The sequence below is a fragment of the Nerophis lumbriciformis genome, linkage group LG09, assembly GCF_033978685.3.
Source record: "Nerophis lumbriciformis linkage group LG09, RoL_Nlum_v2.1, whole genome shotgun sequence".
NCBI lineage: Eukaryota > Metazoa > Chordata > Actinopteri > Syngnathiformes > Syngnathidae > Nerophis > Nerophis lumbriciformis.
In genome coordinates this window covers 34,360,562-34,376,075 of record NC_084556.2, presented here as the reverse complement: position 1 = coordinate 34,376,075, position 15,514 = coordinate 34,360,562, and the positions used below count along the sequence as shown (strand labels likewise).

The following is a 15,514-nucleotide window of genomic DNA, read 5'->3' as shown; positions in this document are numbered from 1 at the left end:
CATTTGTCCAAAAATAGCCGTCTTCGTTGTCTTTTACCAAGTCTGTCATGATTACAACACAAGCATGTTTGATTCCGGAAATAGAACGATGGCAACATTTTTTTTTAAAGTGCAGTTCCTTTAAGGCAGGGGTAAGAAACCTTTGTGACTCAGAGAGCCATGAAAGCAACATAATTGGAAATGTATTTCTGTGAGAGCCATATAATATATTTTAAGACTGAATTCAACTAAATGTGAGTACAATAAGCATCTAAATGTATTCTTTTAAATAATGTTGTTATAATACTCACCATTAATGCGCCTTCTGGTGCTGAACGGATTTGCTGATGGCTTTGTAGTCTGGTTGGTACTTGGTGAGGTTAAGCTTCATGCAGCCAGGGAAAAGAACGGCGCTGCATTTATGTCCTTCACTTGCGTTTCCTCCACTTGGTTTGCCATCATGATGGTACGATCAGACAGAGGCATGTCTTGTATCCGTTTAATTATCTTGTCTTTGTTCGGAAGATCATCAAAAAGTTAATTGGCTACATCCAGCATGAACGTTTTAGCATACTCGCCATCTGTGAATGGTTTTCCGTTCCTCACTATTGCGAAAGATCCAGCAAAACTAGCGGAATTATAGTCACCTTGCCGGGTCCATACGCAGAGTTGATGCTGGCTAGCTTGCACCCTGCTCAGTAGCTCTTGGCACGCTTTCTTTCTGCTGTCTCCCGCAGGGTATTTTGATGCAAAGTAAGCATGGCGTGTGTCGAAGTGCCGCTTTACATTCGACCGTTTCGTCGATGCAATTTTGTCATTGCAAATTAGACCCACTGCAGAACCTGCTCTCTCCACAAAGGCGAATTCTTCGGTCCATTCATCCTGAAATGTGCGATACTACCATACTTGCCAACCTTGAGACCTCCGATTTCGGGAGGTGGGGGGTGGGGGGTGGGGTCGGGGTGGGGCGGGGGGCGTGGTTGGGGGTGTGGTTAAGATATATATATATATATATATATATATATATATATATAAGAAATACTTGACTTTCAGTGAATTCTAGCCATATATATATAAATAAAAGAAATACTTGAATTTCAGTGTTCATTTATTTACACATATACACACACATAACACTCATCTACTCATTGTTGAGTTAAGGGTTGAATTTTCCATCCTTGTTCTATTCTCTGTCACTATTTCAGGACACACACATTATACAAATATACATTTTAAAATCAATAAGAAAACGGGAGCTCTAATTTGGGAGTCTGAATTAGGATCATAAGTTCCTATATAAACATTGCGCACTCACGTCGCCTTTTTGTATTGATTACTGCAGCTGTGCACTGGATTCATTCACAAATACAAACTACAACTCACAAACACTTTAGAGTTAGGCTCCACCATCAGAATGTGTACTTAAACTTATAAAGATCACATGGATATTATTCAGTTAGTTGATTCACCAAAACTAACCTGTTATACAGGAGGAAAAAGCACACAGGACGTTTCAATTGTTCACAGACTGGTCGCGCTCATCAGAATGACAAGACACGTCCGGTCTGCAGGTGATAGCATTCAATTGGGAAGAAACGCCCTACTGCCCCCTACTGACCAATGTGAATACTGATAAATGTGTAATGACAGCTCCAAAAACGAATTCAAACCACAAAATAAAATAAATAAATCAACACAAAAATGTGACACATTATGGGTGGGTCACATATTTATGTACAGTAGATGGCAGTATTGTCCTATTTAAAAGTGTCACAACATTGCTGTTTACGGCAGACAAACTGCTTTACGGTAGACGAAAACTTGACTGCTGTTGTTGTGTGTTGTTACCGCGCTGGGAGGACGTTAATGAAACTGCCTAACAATAAACCCACAAAAGAAACCAAGAACTCGCCCTCGATCATTAGCTGTTTATATTGTGGGAAAGCGGACGTGTGAACAGGCTGTCAACACGTCACTCAGGTCCGCATGGAGCTGGAGGGGGCGTGGCCTCCAGCTCCGCCTAAATTTCGGGAGAAAAAATGTCCCGGGAGGTTTTCGGGAGAGGCGCTGAATTTCGGGAGTCTCCTGGAAAATCCGGGAGGGTTGGCAAGTATGGATACTACTCATCTTTTTTTCTTTTTGCCATCTTCTTCGTCGAAGGGTTAGCTTTGAGCTAATGACCGCGCAGACTGATTCAAAAGGGGGCGTTTACCTGTTTACCCAGCAACGCCCAACGTAGGCTATTATCACCCAATTAAAATAATGGACAGTTGCTCCTGTAGCCAACTGCAGCCCTGAACAAGACATGAGCAGTGGAAAATCGATGGATGGATCAAAACAAGCGATAATATTTTGTTTTATCTGAAAAGCCGAAATCCGCGAGCCGGATGCAATCATCAAAAGAGCCACACCTGGCTCGCGAGGAGCATTATAACTGCAGTGTCCCAACAATACAATAGTCAACACAATTGTGTTTTAACACAAACCAAAGTTTCTAATGTCACACTAAGATTTTATACACTATGGTGTAACTTGTTTTAAATGAGTAAAAAAGCTATTCTCACATTGAAGGGTTGACATTGTTGTGGTCCGGGTAGGCAGGTGACACAGTGTCTCACTTGTTATGAATGATAAAACCATAACATATTAATATTTGCCTATTAAACTGTGTTACAAATGTATTTTCTGTATGATTACAATCGCCTTTTAACATTTGCCTGAGTGAAAATCACTACATTCACACACATTCCGATCATGAGACTTCTAACTCCTTACTTGTGTATGTGTGTAAGAGCTAGAGGAAGAAGGTGTGGCTTACTGATGGTCTGCTTGCACAATGTCGCTAAAATAACGTTTGCAGATACACTTTTATTTTATAGTACCGATTATGATTCATTAGTATCGCGGTACTATACTAATACCGGTACACCGTACAACCCTACTAGACACACACACACACACACACACACACACACACACACACACACACACACACACACACACACACATTCCTAACACTTACTTGGACTGATTTGTAAGGTTCTAAATGAATTGATTAATTAATCAACTGATTCAATTAGATCTACATTTAAAATTGAAAATGTTGTATCCGTTACAAAATCAAAAATGTCTTTTCACCATAGAAAACTTTGGACAGTTCAAACTTCCTCAAAAGTCTCGAAAATGCAACTTTAAAATAGGAAAGGAATTGCAAGTGAAAGTGTATTTCTCTTGCGGCATTCTATTATTAAATCAAGTCCAGTGAATATGCAATTTTTCTGGGACTAGGGTTGTACAGTATACCGGTATTAGTATAGTACCGCGATACTAATAAATCATATTCGGTACTATACCGCCTCTGAAAAGTACCCGTCCCGCATCCCCCGCGACCCTGTAGTCGTCACGTCCTGATATTGCTGGTTTACGAGCAGACGAGCATGTTCGGCAGTGCACAAAAGGGAGAAAAGAGAGAACGGACGCATTTTGGCTTAAAAACTGACGATAAAGGTGAAGTTATAACACTGAAACGCCCTCAGGAAGAGGTGCTTTAAGAAATGGCTAGCGAGCTAGCGGCTAACGTCCATCCGCAGTCTGCAGTGTTTTAGTTACTTCTACATCACTAATCCTGGTCTCCATGGCGACAAATAAAGTAAGTTTCTTATAAGTATCATCCCTGCAGGACGAGGAATAGCTAAACATGCTTCACTACACACCGTAGCTCACCAGCGTCAAAATGTAAACAAACGCCATTGGTGGATCTACATCTAACATCCACTGTAATGATACCAAGTACAGTAGCGTATGTAGTCGATTCCTCCTATGACTACGTCGATACTTTTTGGCATTACAACATCTTCTTTAGTTTTTTTTAAATTCATATTATGTTTATAAACTCAGGAAATATGTCCCTGGACACAGGAGGACTTTGAATATGACCTATGTAGCCCACAAGATGGCGGCGCCCTGATGGCAGCGGCTTGCAGACGCTCTTGGAAGTGTAGAGCGATTTGGCAAAAATACCCGTCAATTCTGTCTATTTCATGGCTGGCTCACAGCGTGGACACTTCGTGATCAGATATGACCGACAGACGATTCTGGATGTGGATAGATCGAGCCATTATAGGCTGAAAGATGCGGGTACTTTCGACCTCCTCGCTAGAATGGGGATTCTTCGCCGGCTACATCCAGCGGCCTCGAAAGCAGCGGAGTCAAGTGCCAGCAAGGACCGTCAACGGAAGACACGTAAGCGGTGTGAGCGGAAGCAGAAGCGGGGATGCCGAGCGGGGCTAACAACAAAGCGAAAGGCTAATCCTCAAAGAAGCGCTAGTCCGGGTGAGAAGTTTGTTAAAATAGAACTAGCCAGCGCCAGGCTGGATAATACCTGCACACTTAGCAACTATTTTAGAACAATACACAACTCAAAAAATGTTTTTTCTGTGTCAGAAGTAGACATGCACTCTACTGAGGTGGCAAGTTATGATGCGTTCGGTTTATCACAACATCAAGCAAACAATCGGAAAATTCCCGTCATATCAATTCCTAGATATGGTCGAAATTATTTAAAGTGCACTACACATAATAAACACAACATTATTAATATTGCTACTACGGATAATTTCAACAAAAACTCCTCAAAACAGCCCACTACCTATAATATGGGCTTCTTAAACATAAGATCATTATCTTCCAAAACGCTATTAGTTAATGAGGTCATTAGAGACAATAATCTTGACGTTATTGGTCTCGCCGAGACCTGGCTCAAACCAGACGATTTCTTTGCACTGGGTGAGGCGTCTCCTCCTGGCTATGCGGGAGCGCATATTGCCCGTCCCATTAAAAGGGGTGGGGGAGTTGCACTCATACACAATAAAAACTTTAATCTTACCCCGAACCTAAATAATAAATATAACTCGTTTGAGATGCTTACTATGAGGTTTGTCACACCGCTGCCTCTCCACCTGGCTGTTATCTACCGCCCCCCAGGACCCAATTCGGACTTCATCAGTTAATTTTCAGAGTTCGTTGCTGATTTAGTGACGCACGCCGACAATATAATCATAATGGGGGACTTTAATATCCATATGAATACCCCATCGGACCCTCAGTGCATGGCGCTCCAGACTATAATTGATAGCTGTGGTCTTACACAAATAATAAATGAACCTACGCATCGCAACGGAAATACGATGGATCTAGTGCTGGTCAGGGTTGTCACCACCTCCAAAGTTACGATACTCTCGTATACTAAAGTAATGTCCGATCATTACCTTATAAAATTTGAAGTTCTGACTCATTGTCAACAAACTAATAATAATAACTACTATAGCAGCCGCAACATTAATGCTGCCACAACGATGACTCTTGCTGGCCTACTGCCTTCGGTAATGGCACCATTCCCAAATTATGTCGGCTCTATTGATAACCTCACTAACAACTTTAAGGACGCCCTGCGCGACACCATTGATAGTATAGCACCGCTAAAGCTTAAAAGAGCCCCTAAAAGGCACACCCCATGGTTTACAGAAGAAACTAGAGCCCATAAATTATCATGTAGAAAGCTGGAACGCAAATGGCGCGCTACTAAACTTGAGGTTTTCCATCAAGCATGGAGTGATAGTTTAATAACTTATAAACACATGCTTACCCTAGCTAAAGCTAAATATTACTCAAATCTCATCCACCTCAACAAAAATGATCCGAAATTTTTGTTTAGTACAGTAGCATCGCTAACCCAACAAGGGACTCCTCCCAGTAGCTCCACCCACTCAGCAGATGATTTTATGAATTTCTTTAATAAGAAAATTGAACTCATTAGAAAGGAGATTAAAGACAATGCATCGCAGCTACAACTGGGTTCTATTAACACAGATACGACTGTATCTACGAAGGATACCGCCCTCCAAAATAGTTTCTCTCTCTTTGATGAAATAACACTAGAGGAATTGTTAAGATGTGTCAATGGGACAAAACAAACAACATGTTTACTTGACCCATTTCCTGGGAAACTTATTAAGGAGCTTTTTGTATTATTAGGTCCATCAGTGCTAAATATTATAAACTTATCACTTTCCTCTGGCACTGTTCCACTAGCATTCAAAAAAGCGGTTATTCATCCTTTGCTCAAAAGACCTAACCTCGATCCTGACCTCATGGTAAACTACCGGCCGGTGTCCCACCTTCCGTTTATCTCGAAAATCCTCGAAAAAATTGTCGCACAGCAGCTAAATGAACACTTAATGTCTAACAATCTCTGTGAACCTTTTCAATCCGGTTTCAGGGCAAATCACTCTACGGAGACAGCCCTCGCAAAAATGACTAATGATCTACTGCTAACGATGGATTCTGATGCGTCATCTATGTTGCTGCTTCTTGATCTTAGCGCTGCTTTCGATACCGTCGATCATAACATTTTATTAGAGCGTATCAAAACACGTATTGGTATGTCAGACTTAGCCTTGTCGTGGTTTAACTCTTATCTTACTGACAGGATGCAGTGCGTCTCCCATAACAATGTGACCTCGGACTATGTTAAGGTAACGTGCGGAGTCCCCCAAGGTTCGGTTCTTGGCCCTGCACTCTTTAGTATTTACATGTTGCCGCTAGGCGACATCATACGCAAATACGGTGTTAGCTTTCATTGCTATGCTGATGACACCCAACTCTACATGCCCCTAAAGCTGACCAACACGCCGGATTGTAGTCAGCTGGAGGCGTGTCTTAATGAAATTAAACAATGGATGTCCGCTAACTTCTTGCAACTCAACACTAAGAAAACGGAAATGCTGATTATCGGTCCTGCTAAACACCGACATTTATTTGATAATACCACCTTAACATTTGACAACCAAACAATTACACAAAGCGACTCAGTAAAGAATCTGGGTATTATCTTCGACCCAACTCTCTCCTTTGAGTCACACATTAAGAGTGTTACTAAAACGGCCTTCTTTCATCTCCGTAATATCGCTAAAATTCGTTCCATTTTGTCCACTAGCGACGCTGAGATCATTATTCATGCGTTCGTTACGTCTCGTCTCGATTACTGTAACGTATTATTTTCGGGTCTCCCTATGTCTAGCATTAAAAGATTACAGTTGGTACAAAATGCGGCTGCTAGACTTTTGACAAGAACAAGAAAGTTTGATCATATTACGCCTATACTGGCTCACCTGCACTGGCTTCCTGTGCACTTAAGATGCGACTTTAAAGTTTTACTACTTACGTATAAAATACTACACGGTCTAGCTCCAGCCTATCTTGCCGATTGTATTGTACCATATGTCCCGGCAAGAAATCTGCGTTCAAAGAACTCCGGCTTATTAGTGATTCCCAGAGCCCAAAAAAAGTCTGCGGGCTGTAGAGCGTTTTCTATTCGGGCTCCAGCACTATGGAATGCCCTCCCGGTAACAGTTAGAGATGCTACCTCAGTAGAAACATTTAAGTCCCATCTCAAAACTCATTTGTATACTCTAGCCTATGAATAGCCCCCTTTTTTTTTTTTTTTTCTTTTTTTTTTAGACCAGTTGATCTGCCGTTTCTTTTCTTTTCTCCTCTGCTCCCCCCCTATCCCTTGTGGAAGGGGAGACACACAGATCCGGTGGCCATGGATGGGGTGCTGGCTGTCCGGGGTCGAGACCCGGGGTGGACCGCTCGGGATGGTTTCCTGCTGACCCCACTGTGGACTGGACTCTTACTGTTATGCTGGATCCACTATGGACTGGACTCTCACAATATTATGTTAGACCCACTCGACATCCATTGCATTCGGTCTCCCTAGAGGGGGGGGGTTACCCACATATGCGGTCCTCTCCAAGGTTTCTCATAGTCATTCACATCGACGTCACACTGGGGTGAGTTTTTCCTTGCCCTTATGTGGGCTATACCGAGGATGTCGTTGTGGCTTGTGCAGCCCTTTGAGACACTTGTGATTTAGGGCTATATAAATAAACATTGATTGATATTTATGATCCTGTAACGACTTGGTATCGGTTTGATACTCAAATTTGTGGTATCACCCAAACAACAGAAGAATAAGCATACTTGCCAACCTTGAGACCTCCGATTTCGGGAGGTGGGGGGCGTGGTCGGGGTGAGGCGGGGGCGTGGTTGGGGGCGGGGCTAAGAGGGAAGGAGTATATCTACAGCTAGAATTCACCAAGTCAAGTATTTCATATATATATATATATATATATAATATATATATATATATATATATATATATATATATATATATATATATATATAAGAAATACTTGACTTTCAGTGAATTCTAGCTATATATATATATTTATTATATTATAAACATATATATATATATATATATATATATAAATAAAAGAAATACTTGAATTTCAGTGTTCATTTATTTACACATACACACACATAACACTCATCTACTCATTGTTGAGTTAAGGGTTGAATTGTCCATCCTTGTTCTATTCTCTGTCACTATTTTTCTAACCATGCTGAACACCCTTTCGCAGGTACCCAGAAAGGTTTCGAGTACCACCAAAAAAACTGAATCTCTGAAGACAGTATAAAAATCTGTGTTAAAGGTGTACAAATACTGTTTGTATAATAAGCATGTTATTTTTTACAAATGAGGGTTAAGAGTTCAGTACCAAAAAAAGGAAAGAATGTGGCTTAAGTACAGTTTTTTAAATGAGCTGCTGCATTTTTTGGTTGGGTTGTTTATTTATTTTGAGTAACTTCTATACATTTCTAAAAGGGGAGGAATGTAATAGTGATCTATGTTTGTCTGTTGCCATCTCCTGGTGAATGTTGGCTATAGCGTACTGGGGTTACTTTTTGGTTGGCCAACGATTTACGTGGTGTTGCGCACCTGACGTCACTCAGGTCCGCATGGAGATGGAGGTGGCGTGGCTTCCAGCTCCGCCTGAATTTGGGGAGATTTTCGGGAGAAAATTTGTCCCGGGAGGTTTTCGGGAGAGGCGCTGAATTTCGGGAGTCTCCCGGACAATCCGGGAGGGTTGGCAAGTATGAGAATAAGTGATTATTAAATTTTAACAGAAGTGTAGATACAACATGTTAAAAGAGATAGTAAGCAGATATTAACAGTAAATGAACAAGTAGATTAATAATTAATGTTCTACCACTTGGCCTTAATAATGTTGACAAAATAATAGAATGGTAAATGACACAATATGTTACTGCATACGTCAGCAGACTAAATTAGGAGCCTTTGTTTGCTTACTTACTAATAAAAGACAAGTTGTTTTGTATGTTCACTATTTTATGTAAGGACAAACTTGCAATAAGAAACATAACACATTTTAATAAAATAAAGCCAAAAATGCAATTTTTTGTTGTCCCATTTATTTAGAAAAGTACCGAAAAGTATCGAAAATATTGGTATCGGGACAACATTATCTGGGACTTTTATTTCGTTCGCACAGTAAGACAGAGTTTAACACAGAGATTTTATTGTGAAGTCCAGAGGCGTGTGCCTGGTTTTTGTAGTGCGCTTGACAACAGTGCTGCGTGCAGAAGATGAAGATGTTAACAAAAGTACCTTCCATGTAGGGCTGCCGTCCTTTCTGCAGTAATGATCTCACAAGACAATGTTACAAACATAATCAATAATAACAGTTTCTGTCAGATGTATACGATGCATGATCGTAACGTAGTGTGGTTCCTTTTGTCCACGAGCCAAAGCCGGGAAATGCGGTCGTAAAACATTGCCAATAAGAGTGCATATACCTTGCTGTAAGCAAGCTATCAATATCAAAATCTAAAATGATAAAAGAAAGAAAAACAAACGCATGTCGTCACTCCGCATGCATTATACAACTTTTCTCTGGATTTTTGCAAGCTTGTATAAAGAGGGGCATATTTTTGTCAACGTTTTTAAGAATACCGAAAAAAAAAAAAAAAAAAACCCACAGTCTTATTGACATACCCTTGAGAAAGATGCTGCTCTGTGGAAATTGATGTTGAAAACCCTGTGTAAAGGAAGGTTGTTTTCTTCTATTCATCATCGTGTGAATGGGTAACCATTGTGAAAGCAGTGACTACCTTGAATATCAAGAAATGTACTGTATAATTCTACAAAAGATGTAATGTTACAATGCTGTCCCTGGGAAGTACGTGAGACTTGACTGTGACCTGCTGTAGTTTAAAGGGGAACATTATCACCAGACCTATGTAAGCGTCAATATATACCTTGATGTTGCAGAAAAAAGACCATATATTTTTTTAACCGATTTCCGAACTCTAAATGGGTGAATTTTGGCGAATTAAACGCCTTTCTAATATTCGCTCTCGGAGCGATGATGTCACAACGTGGTGTCACATCGGGAAGCAATCCGCCATTTTCTCAAACACCGAGTCAAATCAGCTCTGTTATTTTCCGTTTTTTCGAATGTTTGCCGTACCTTGGAGACATCATGCCTCGTCGGTGTGTTGTCGGAGGGTGTAACAACACGAACAGGGACGGATTCAAGTTGCACCAGTGGCCCAAAGATGCGAAAGTGGCAAGAATTTGGACGTTTGTTCCGCACACTTTACCGACGAAAGCTATGCTACGACAGAGATGGCAAGAATGTGTAGATATCCTGCGACTCTCAGAGCAGATGCATTTCCAACGATAAAGTCAAAGAAATCTGCCGCCAGACCCCCATTGAATCTGCCGGAGTGTGTGAGCAATTCAGGGACAAAGGTACTCGGTAGCACGGCAAGCAATGGCGGAAGTTTGTTCCCGCAGACGAGCGAGCTAAACCCCCTATCGACCCTAGCTTCCCTGGCCTGCTGACATCAACTCCAAAACTGGACAGATCAGCTTTCAGGAAAATATTTATTGATGAAAATTGGGCTGTCTGCACTCTCAAAGTGCATGTTGTTGCCAAATGTATTTCATATGCTGTAAACCTAGTTCATATTTGTTAGTTTCCTTTAATGCCAAAAAAACACATACCAATCGTTGGTTAGAAGGCGATCGCCAAATTCGTCCTCGCTTTCTCCCGTGTCGCTGGCTGTCGTGTCGTTTTCGTCGGTTTCGCTTGCATACGGTTCAAACCGATATGGCTCAATAGCTTCAGTTTCTTCTTCAATTTCGTTTTCGCTACCTGCCTCCACACTACAACCATCCGTTTCAATACATTCGTAATCTGTTGAATCGCTTAAGCCGCTGAAATCCGAGTCTGAATCCGAGCTAATGTCGCTATAGCTTGCTGTTCTTTCCGCCATGTTTGTTTGTGTTGGCTTCACTATGTGACGTCACAGGAAAATGGACAGGTGGTTAAAATCAGGCACTTTGAAGCTTTTTTTAGGGATATTGCGTGATGGGTAAAATTTTGAAAAAAACTTCGAAAAATATAATAAGCGACTGGGAACTGATTTTTAATGGTTTTAACCATTCTGAAATTGTGATAAAGTTCCCCTTTAAGTGAAAGCAATTCACAAGTAAGAATTCGAAATAAATTCTAGTAAACTTTTTCAGGGACTATATCTCAGAAACATTATCAAAAAAACAATTATACACTGTTATGACTGATTTAAAAAAAAAAAAAAAGTTCAATCTTTATGCGTTTTCAAACCCAAAATTGTCAGTATAGCTAACTGATCTTATCCCTTGGAATATGTTCCACTCTACTGGCTTTATTTAACCTGCAAATGTTACTTAAGATCTTTACTAGCAACAACAATATACAGTGCAGTGCGTTACATTTAGGAAACGCTGTGTTTTTTTCCCCTAAATGACTGTAGGTGTTGGTTAGTATTGACTGTGATCAATGAGAAAAGTAGAGATAGTTCTTCATCACTCTACAGTTTATACATTTCAACCCATCTTGAGACCTGGAAATTATTGTTATTCATCAAAAACATTGTTGCAGCCTCTAATTGATGTCGTTAGTGATTGGGTATTATGCACGTCTTGTTGGATCCTCCAATCAGAGTTGAAAGCGTGTCCGCAAAATATTGTTAAATACACTAAAAGGCATGTTGCTCCTTTTATATATATTTTTTATGCATAGATTTTCATTTTGTGCTGAAAAGTTAAACGGCTCGCGTGAGTTATATTTACAGCAGCCCGGAAATCCCAAACACTTTGTTGTGTACAGGACGGAAGGAGACGGCACAGACAACAGGGGCGTAGTATTACTGTAGCTCTATGTTTTATTATATAAATATATATTGTATGTATATAAATAACAAACAATAATATCAATAAACTACAAAACGCCGTGTGACTAAATCCAAAAGTGTATGGTGTGTGACTATGTGCGGGAATTAACTGCTGCGTGTTACCGTGAGTGTTGAGCGAGAGAGGCGGAAATCAAATGGGGGAAAAACAAGCTCGAAGGTCTGTGAGACAAGCAGGTAGTCAGGTCGATAGCGAGGCGTCAGAGGTCTGTGTCCAGGCGGGAGGTCGAGATCCAAGAGGCAGCCAGGGAAGCAGAGGGAAGCAGAGGGAAGGCGGGAAGATGAGACACACATCTCGTAACATGGAAACAGAGGTACGCTGCTGGAAGGAGCTACAAGGAGGACACAAGACAACTGAGCACGACGGGTGAGAAAACACAGAGAGAAAGACTTGCATAGAGCTTGCTAGGTTCGGCTTACTTATACAGGACAGGTCGCTACGTTCTGACGCGGGATAGGAGGTTGTGCAGGCTTATGACGGCAGGTCTTCTGATCAGCCACAGGTGCGCTGATTGCTGGTGATTGATAGCAGCCGCTTGCTGCCGCCGGACTGACACGCGCCTGGCGCGCTCCTGGAAGTGCGCCTGGGCCGTGACACTCTTACGTTTAATGAGACAAATTACAATTGCAGAAAAAACAATAGGAATTTCAGGTAAAAACAACAAAAAAAACACACAAACCACAATCCTGAGACAAAACAACTTGGAGTTCAAATAAACCAAAATAAGAAAAGACAAAATAATTTCAGACAACAAAATAAGTAAGTACGGCACAGAAAAAATATTGGTTGACTTCGCTGTCAATTTGTGATTTGGGACATTACCTTTCCGGTGTGAGTTGGTTGTTTCACATTTTGTCAATGTGTTTTCTGGAATAGTAAGTTGTTTTGTCTTTAGTTTTTTCCCCCGGTTTGTGAAATACGTACGTATGTATGCATGTCCTAGAAGCAGTAAGAGGGCATGATAAAATACATTGGAAAGTTAGCGCCCTCTAGGCATCTGTGTAAATGTTGCAAACAGCCCCTTTAACTGTCATTGGTCAAGAATAAGGAAGTGCTGTGCTGTTGTTGTGGCCCTGGCTAGCGCTGTGGTGCCATCGGTGTTGTGAGGGCTGCTGTTGGCGTGTTAAAGTCCGTATTGAAGTTTAAAAAGCGCGTTAGAGTGTTTGCTTCTGTCGGGCTTGCTTAATTACTTACAAGAAGTTACTTGCACAATGTCAATGGTTGTGACTGCGTTCATTCGGTAACAAATGAGGCACAAATACTACTTATTTGTACGGTCTGGTTACTACCGTTTACGTTGGAATAGTGCCAGTATGGAACCAGGTTTCGGACCAAGCCCTATCTAGTTGTCCCATTAATTTCTCCACATTTAGTACAGTAAGACTAAAGTGAGCTCTGCCTAACTATTATTATTTAAAGCACAATGTTTTTAGTATGTATTTAATGTCAAGGAAATATGAAGAAAGGTGATTTTTTTCTATACTTAAATCTAATTAAAATGCCTTTTTTGTTAAAGGCCTACTGAAACCCACTACTACCGACCACGCAGTCTGATAGTTTATACATCAATGATGAAATCTTAACATTGCAACACATGCCAATACGGCTGGGTTAGCTTACTAAAGTGCAATTTTAAATTTCGCGCAAAATATCCTGCTGAAAACGTCTCGGTATGATGACGTCTGCACGTGACGTCACGTATTGTGGAGGACATTTTGGGACAGCATGGTGGCCAGCTATTAAGTCGTCTGTTTTCATCGCAAAATTCCACAGTATTCTGGACATCTGTGTTGGTGAATCTTTTGCAATTTGTTCAATGAACAATGGAGACAGCAAAGAAGAAAGCTGTAGGTGGGAAGCGGTGTATTGCGGCAGGTGTTGTGCACCCCCGCTGTAGAACTGTAGAATGCACCCCCTGACTTTTGTGCCGGATAACACAGTCGGTGTTTCATTGTTTACATTCCCGAAAGATGACAGTCAAGCTTTACCATTGGCCTGTGGAGAACTGGGACAACAGAGACTCTTACCAGCAGGACTTTGAGTTGGATACGCAGACACGGTACCGTGAGTACGCATGCTGCTGCGGCTTCCAAACATTTGATCGCTTGCCCGTACGTGCGTGCCGCTATGTGCATGTCACGTACGTAACTTTGGGGACTTTGGGGAAATATATGTGCTGTATGAACTTTGGGGGAGTGAACGCTACTTTGGGCTGTGGGATTGAGTGTGTTGTGCAGGTGTTTGAGTTGTATTGGCGGGTTATATGGACGGGAGGGGGGAGGTGTTTGTTATGCGGGATTAATTTATGGCATATTAAATATAAGCCTGGTTGTGTTGTGGCTAATATAGTATATATATGTCTTGTGTTTATTTACTGTTTTTGTCATTCCCAGCTGAATATCAGGTCCCACCCGCCTCTCACAGCATCTTCTCTATCTGAATCGCTCCCACTGCCCTCTAGTCCTTCACTCTCACTTTCCTCATCCACAAATCTTTCATCGTCGCTCAAATTAATGGGGAAATCGTTGCTTTCTCGGTCCGAATCGCTCTCGCTGCTGGTGGCCATGATTGTAAACAATGTGCGGATGTGAGGAGCTCCACAACCTGTGACGTCACGCGCATAACGTCTGCTACGTCCGGTACAGGCAAGGCTTTTTTATCAGCGACCAAAAGTTGCGAACTTTATCGTCGATGTTCTCTACTAAATCCTTTCAGCAAAAATATGGCAATATCGCGAAATGATCAAGTATGACACATAGAATGGACCTGCTATCCCTGTTTAAATAAGAAAATCGCATTTCAGTAGGCTTTTAATGCTATTTCAAGTTTGTGGTTAAAAAGCTACTAACAAAGGCTGTTACCAAGGTGTTGTTTTGGCACTTGCTTTGTGTTGGCCTGAGGCAATGAGAAAAGCTATATTTGTTTATTTGAAACTGAACCAGACTCTATTTGTGAGATTGTATTATTTCATAAACATAACATAAGTAAAGAAACTCTATACTAAAACAAGGATTGGGGTAAATGGTCGTCATGGACCATCGGTGTGCTGGTTTGACAATAAAGTTCCTTGAATCCTTGAAACCTTGCTGTACAATGCTTTCATTTCATGGTGTGTTACAGTTCAAGGACCTCATTTAATTCCAGTTTTCAGACCACCAATTTTGTTCATGGTCATGCAGTAGGGAAGCATGGCATTATTAGGAGATGGAATTAGTGGAGTCCACACATCAGCACTGAAAAACAGCGGTGATAAAAGACCACAGTGCCCAGATGGACCATTTTTTTCAGTACAGCCTCACATGTGACAGTTAATTTATTTTGACTTTGTGTATCAACACATTGGGCCTAAAATCACCCAAAAACCCCAAAGGT

General features: G+C 41.2%; 2 protein-coding genes across 2 annotated transcripts in view; both read left to right on the top strand.

The window, feature by feature from the left end:
* opcml (opioid binding protein/cell adhesion molecule-like) overlaps positions 1-15,514 on the top strand; it is a 384,261-nt gene that overhangs the window by 189,512 nt on the left and 179,235 nt on the right. The window lies entirely within an intron of this gene.
* On the top strand, positions 3,521-7,463 carry LOC140679019 (uncharacterized). The gene has a single exon (XM_072913756.1). The coding sequence runs from the start codon at positions 5,040-5,042 to the stop codon at positions 7,461-7,463; it is 2,424 nt and encodes an 807-aa protein (XP_072769857.1). The 5' UTR covers positions 3,521-5,039.

Coding starts and splice junctions, on each gene's coding strand:
- LOC140679019 (XM_072913756.1), top strand. CDS start 5,040: ATGGGGGACTTTAATATCCATATGAATACCCCATCGGACCCTCAGTGC.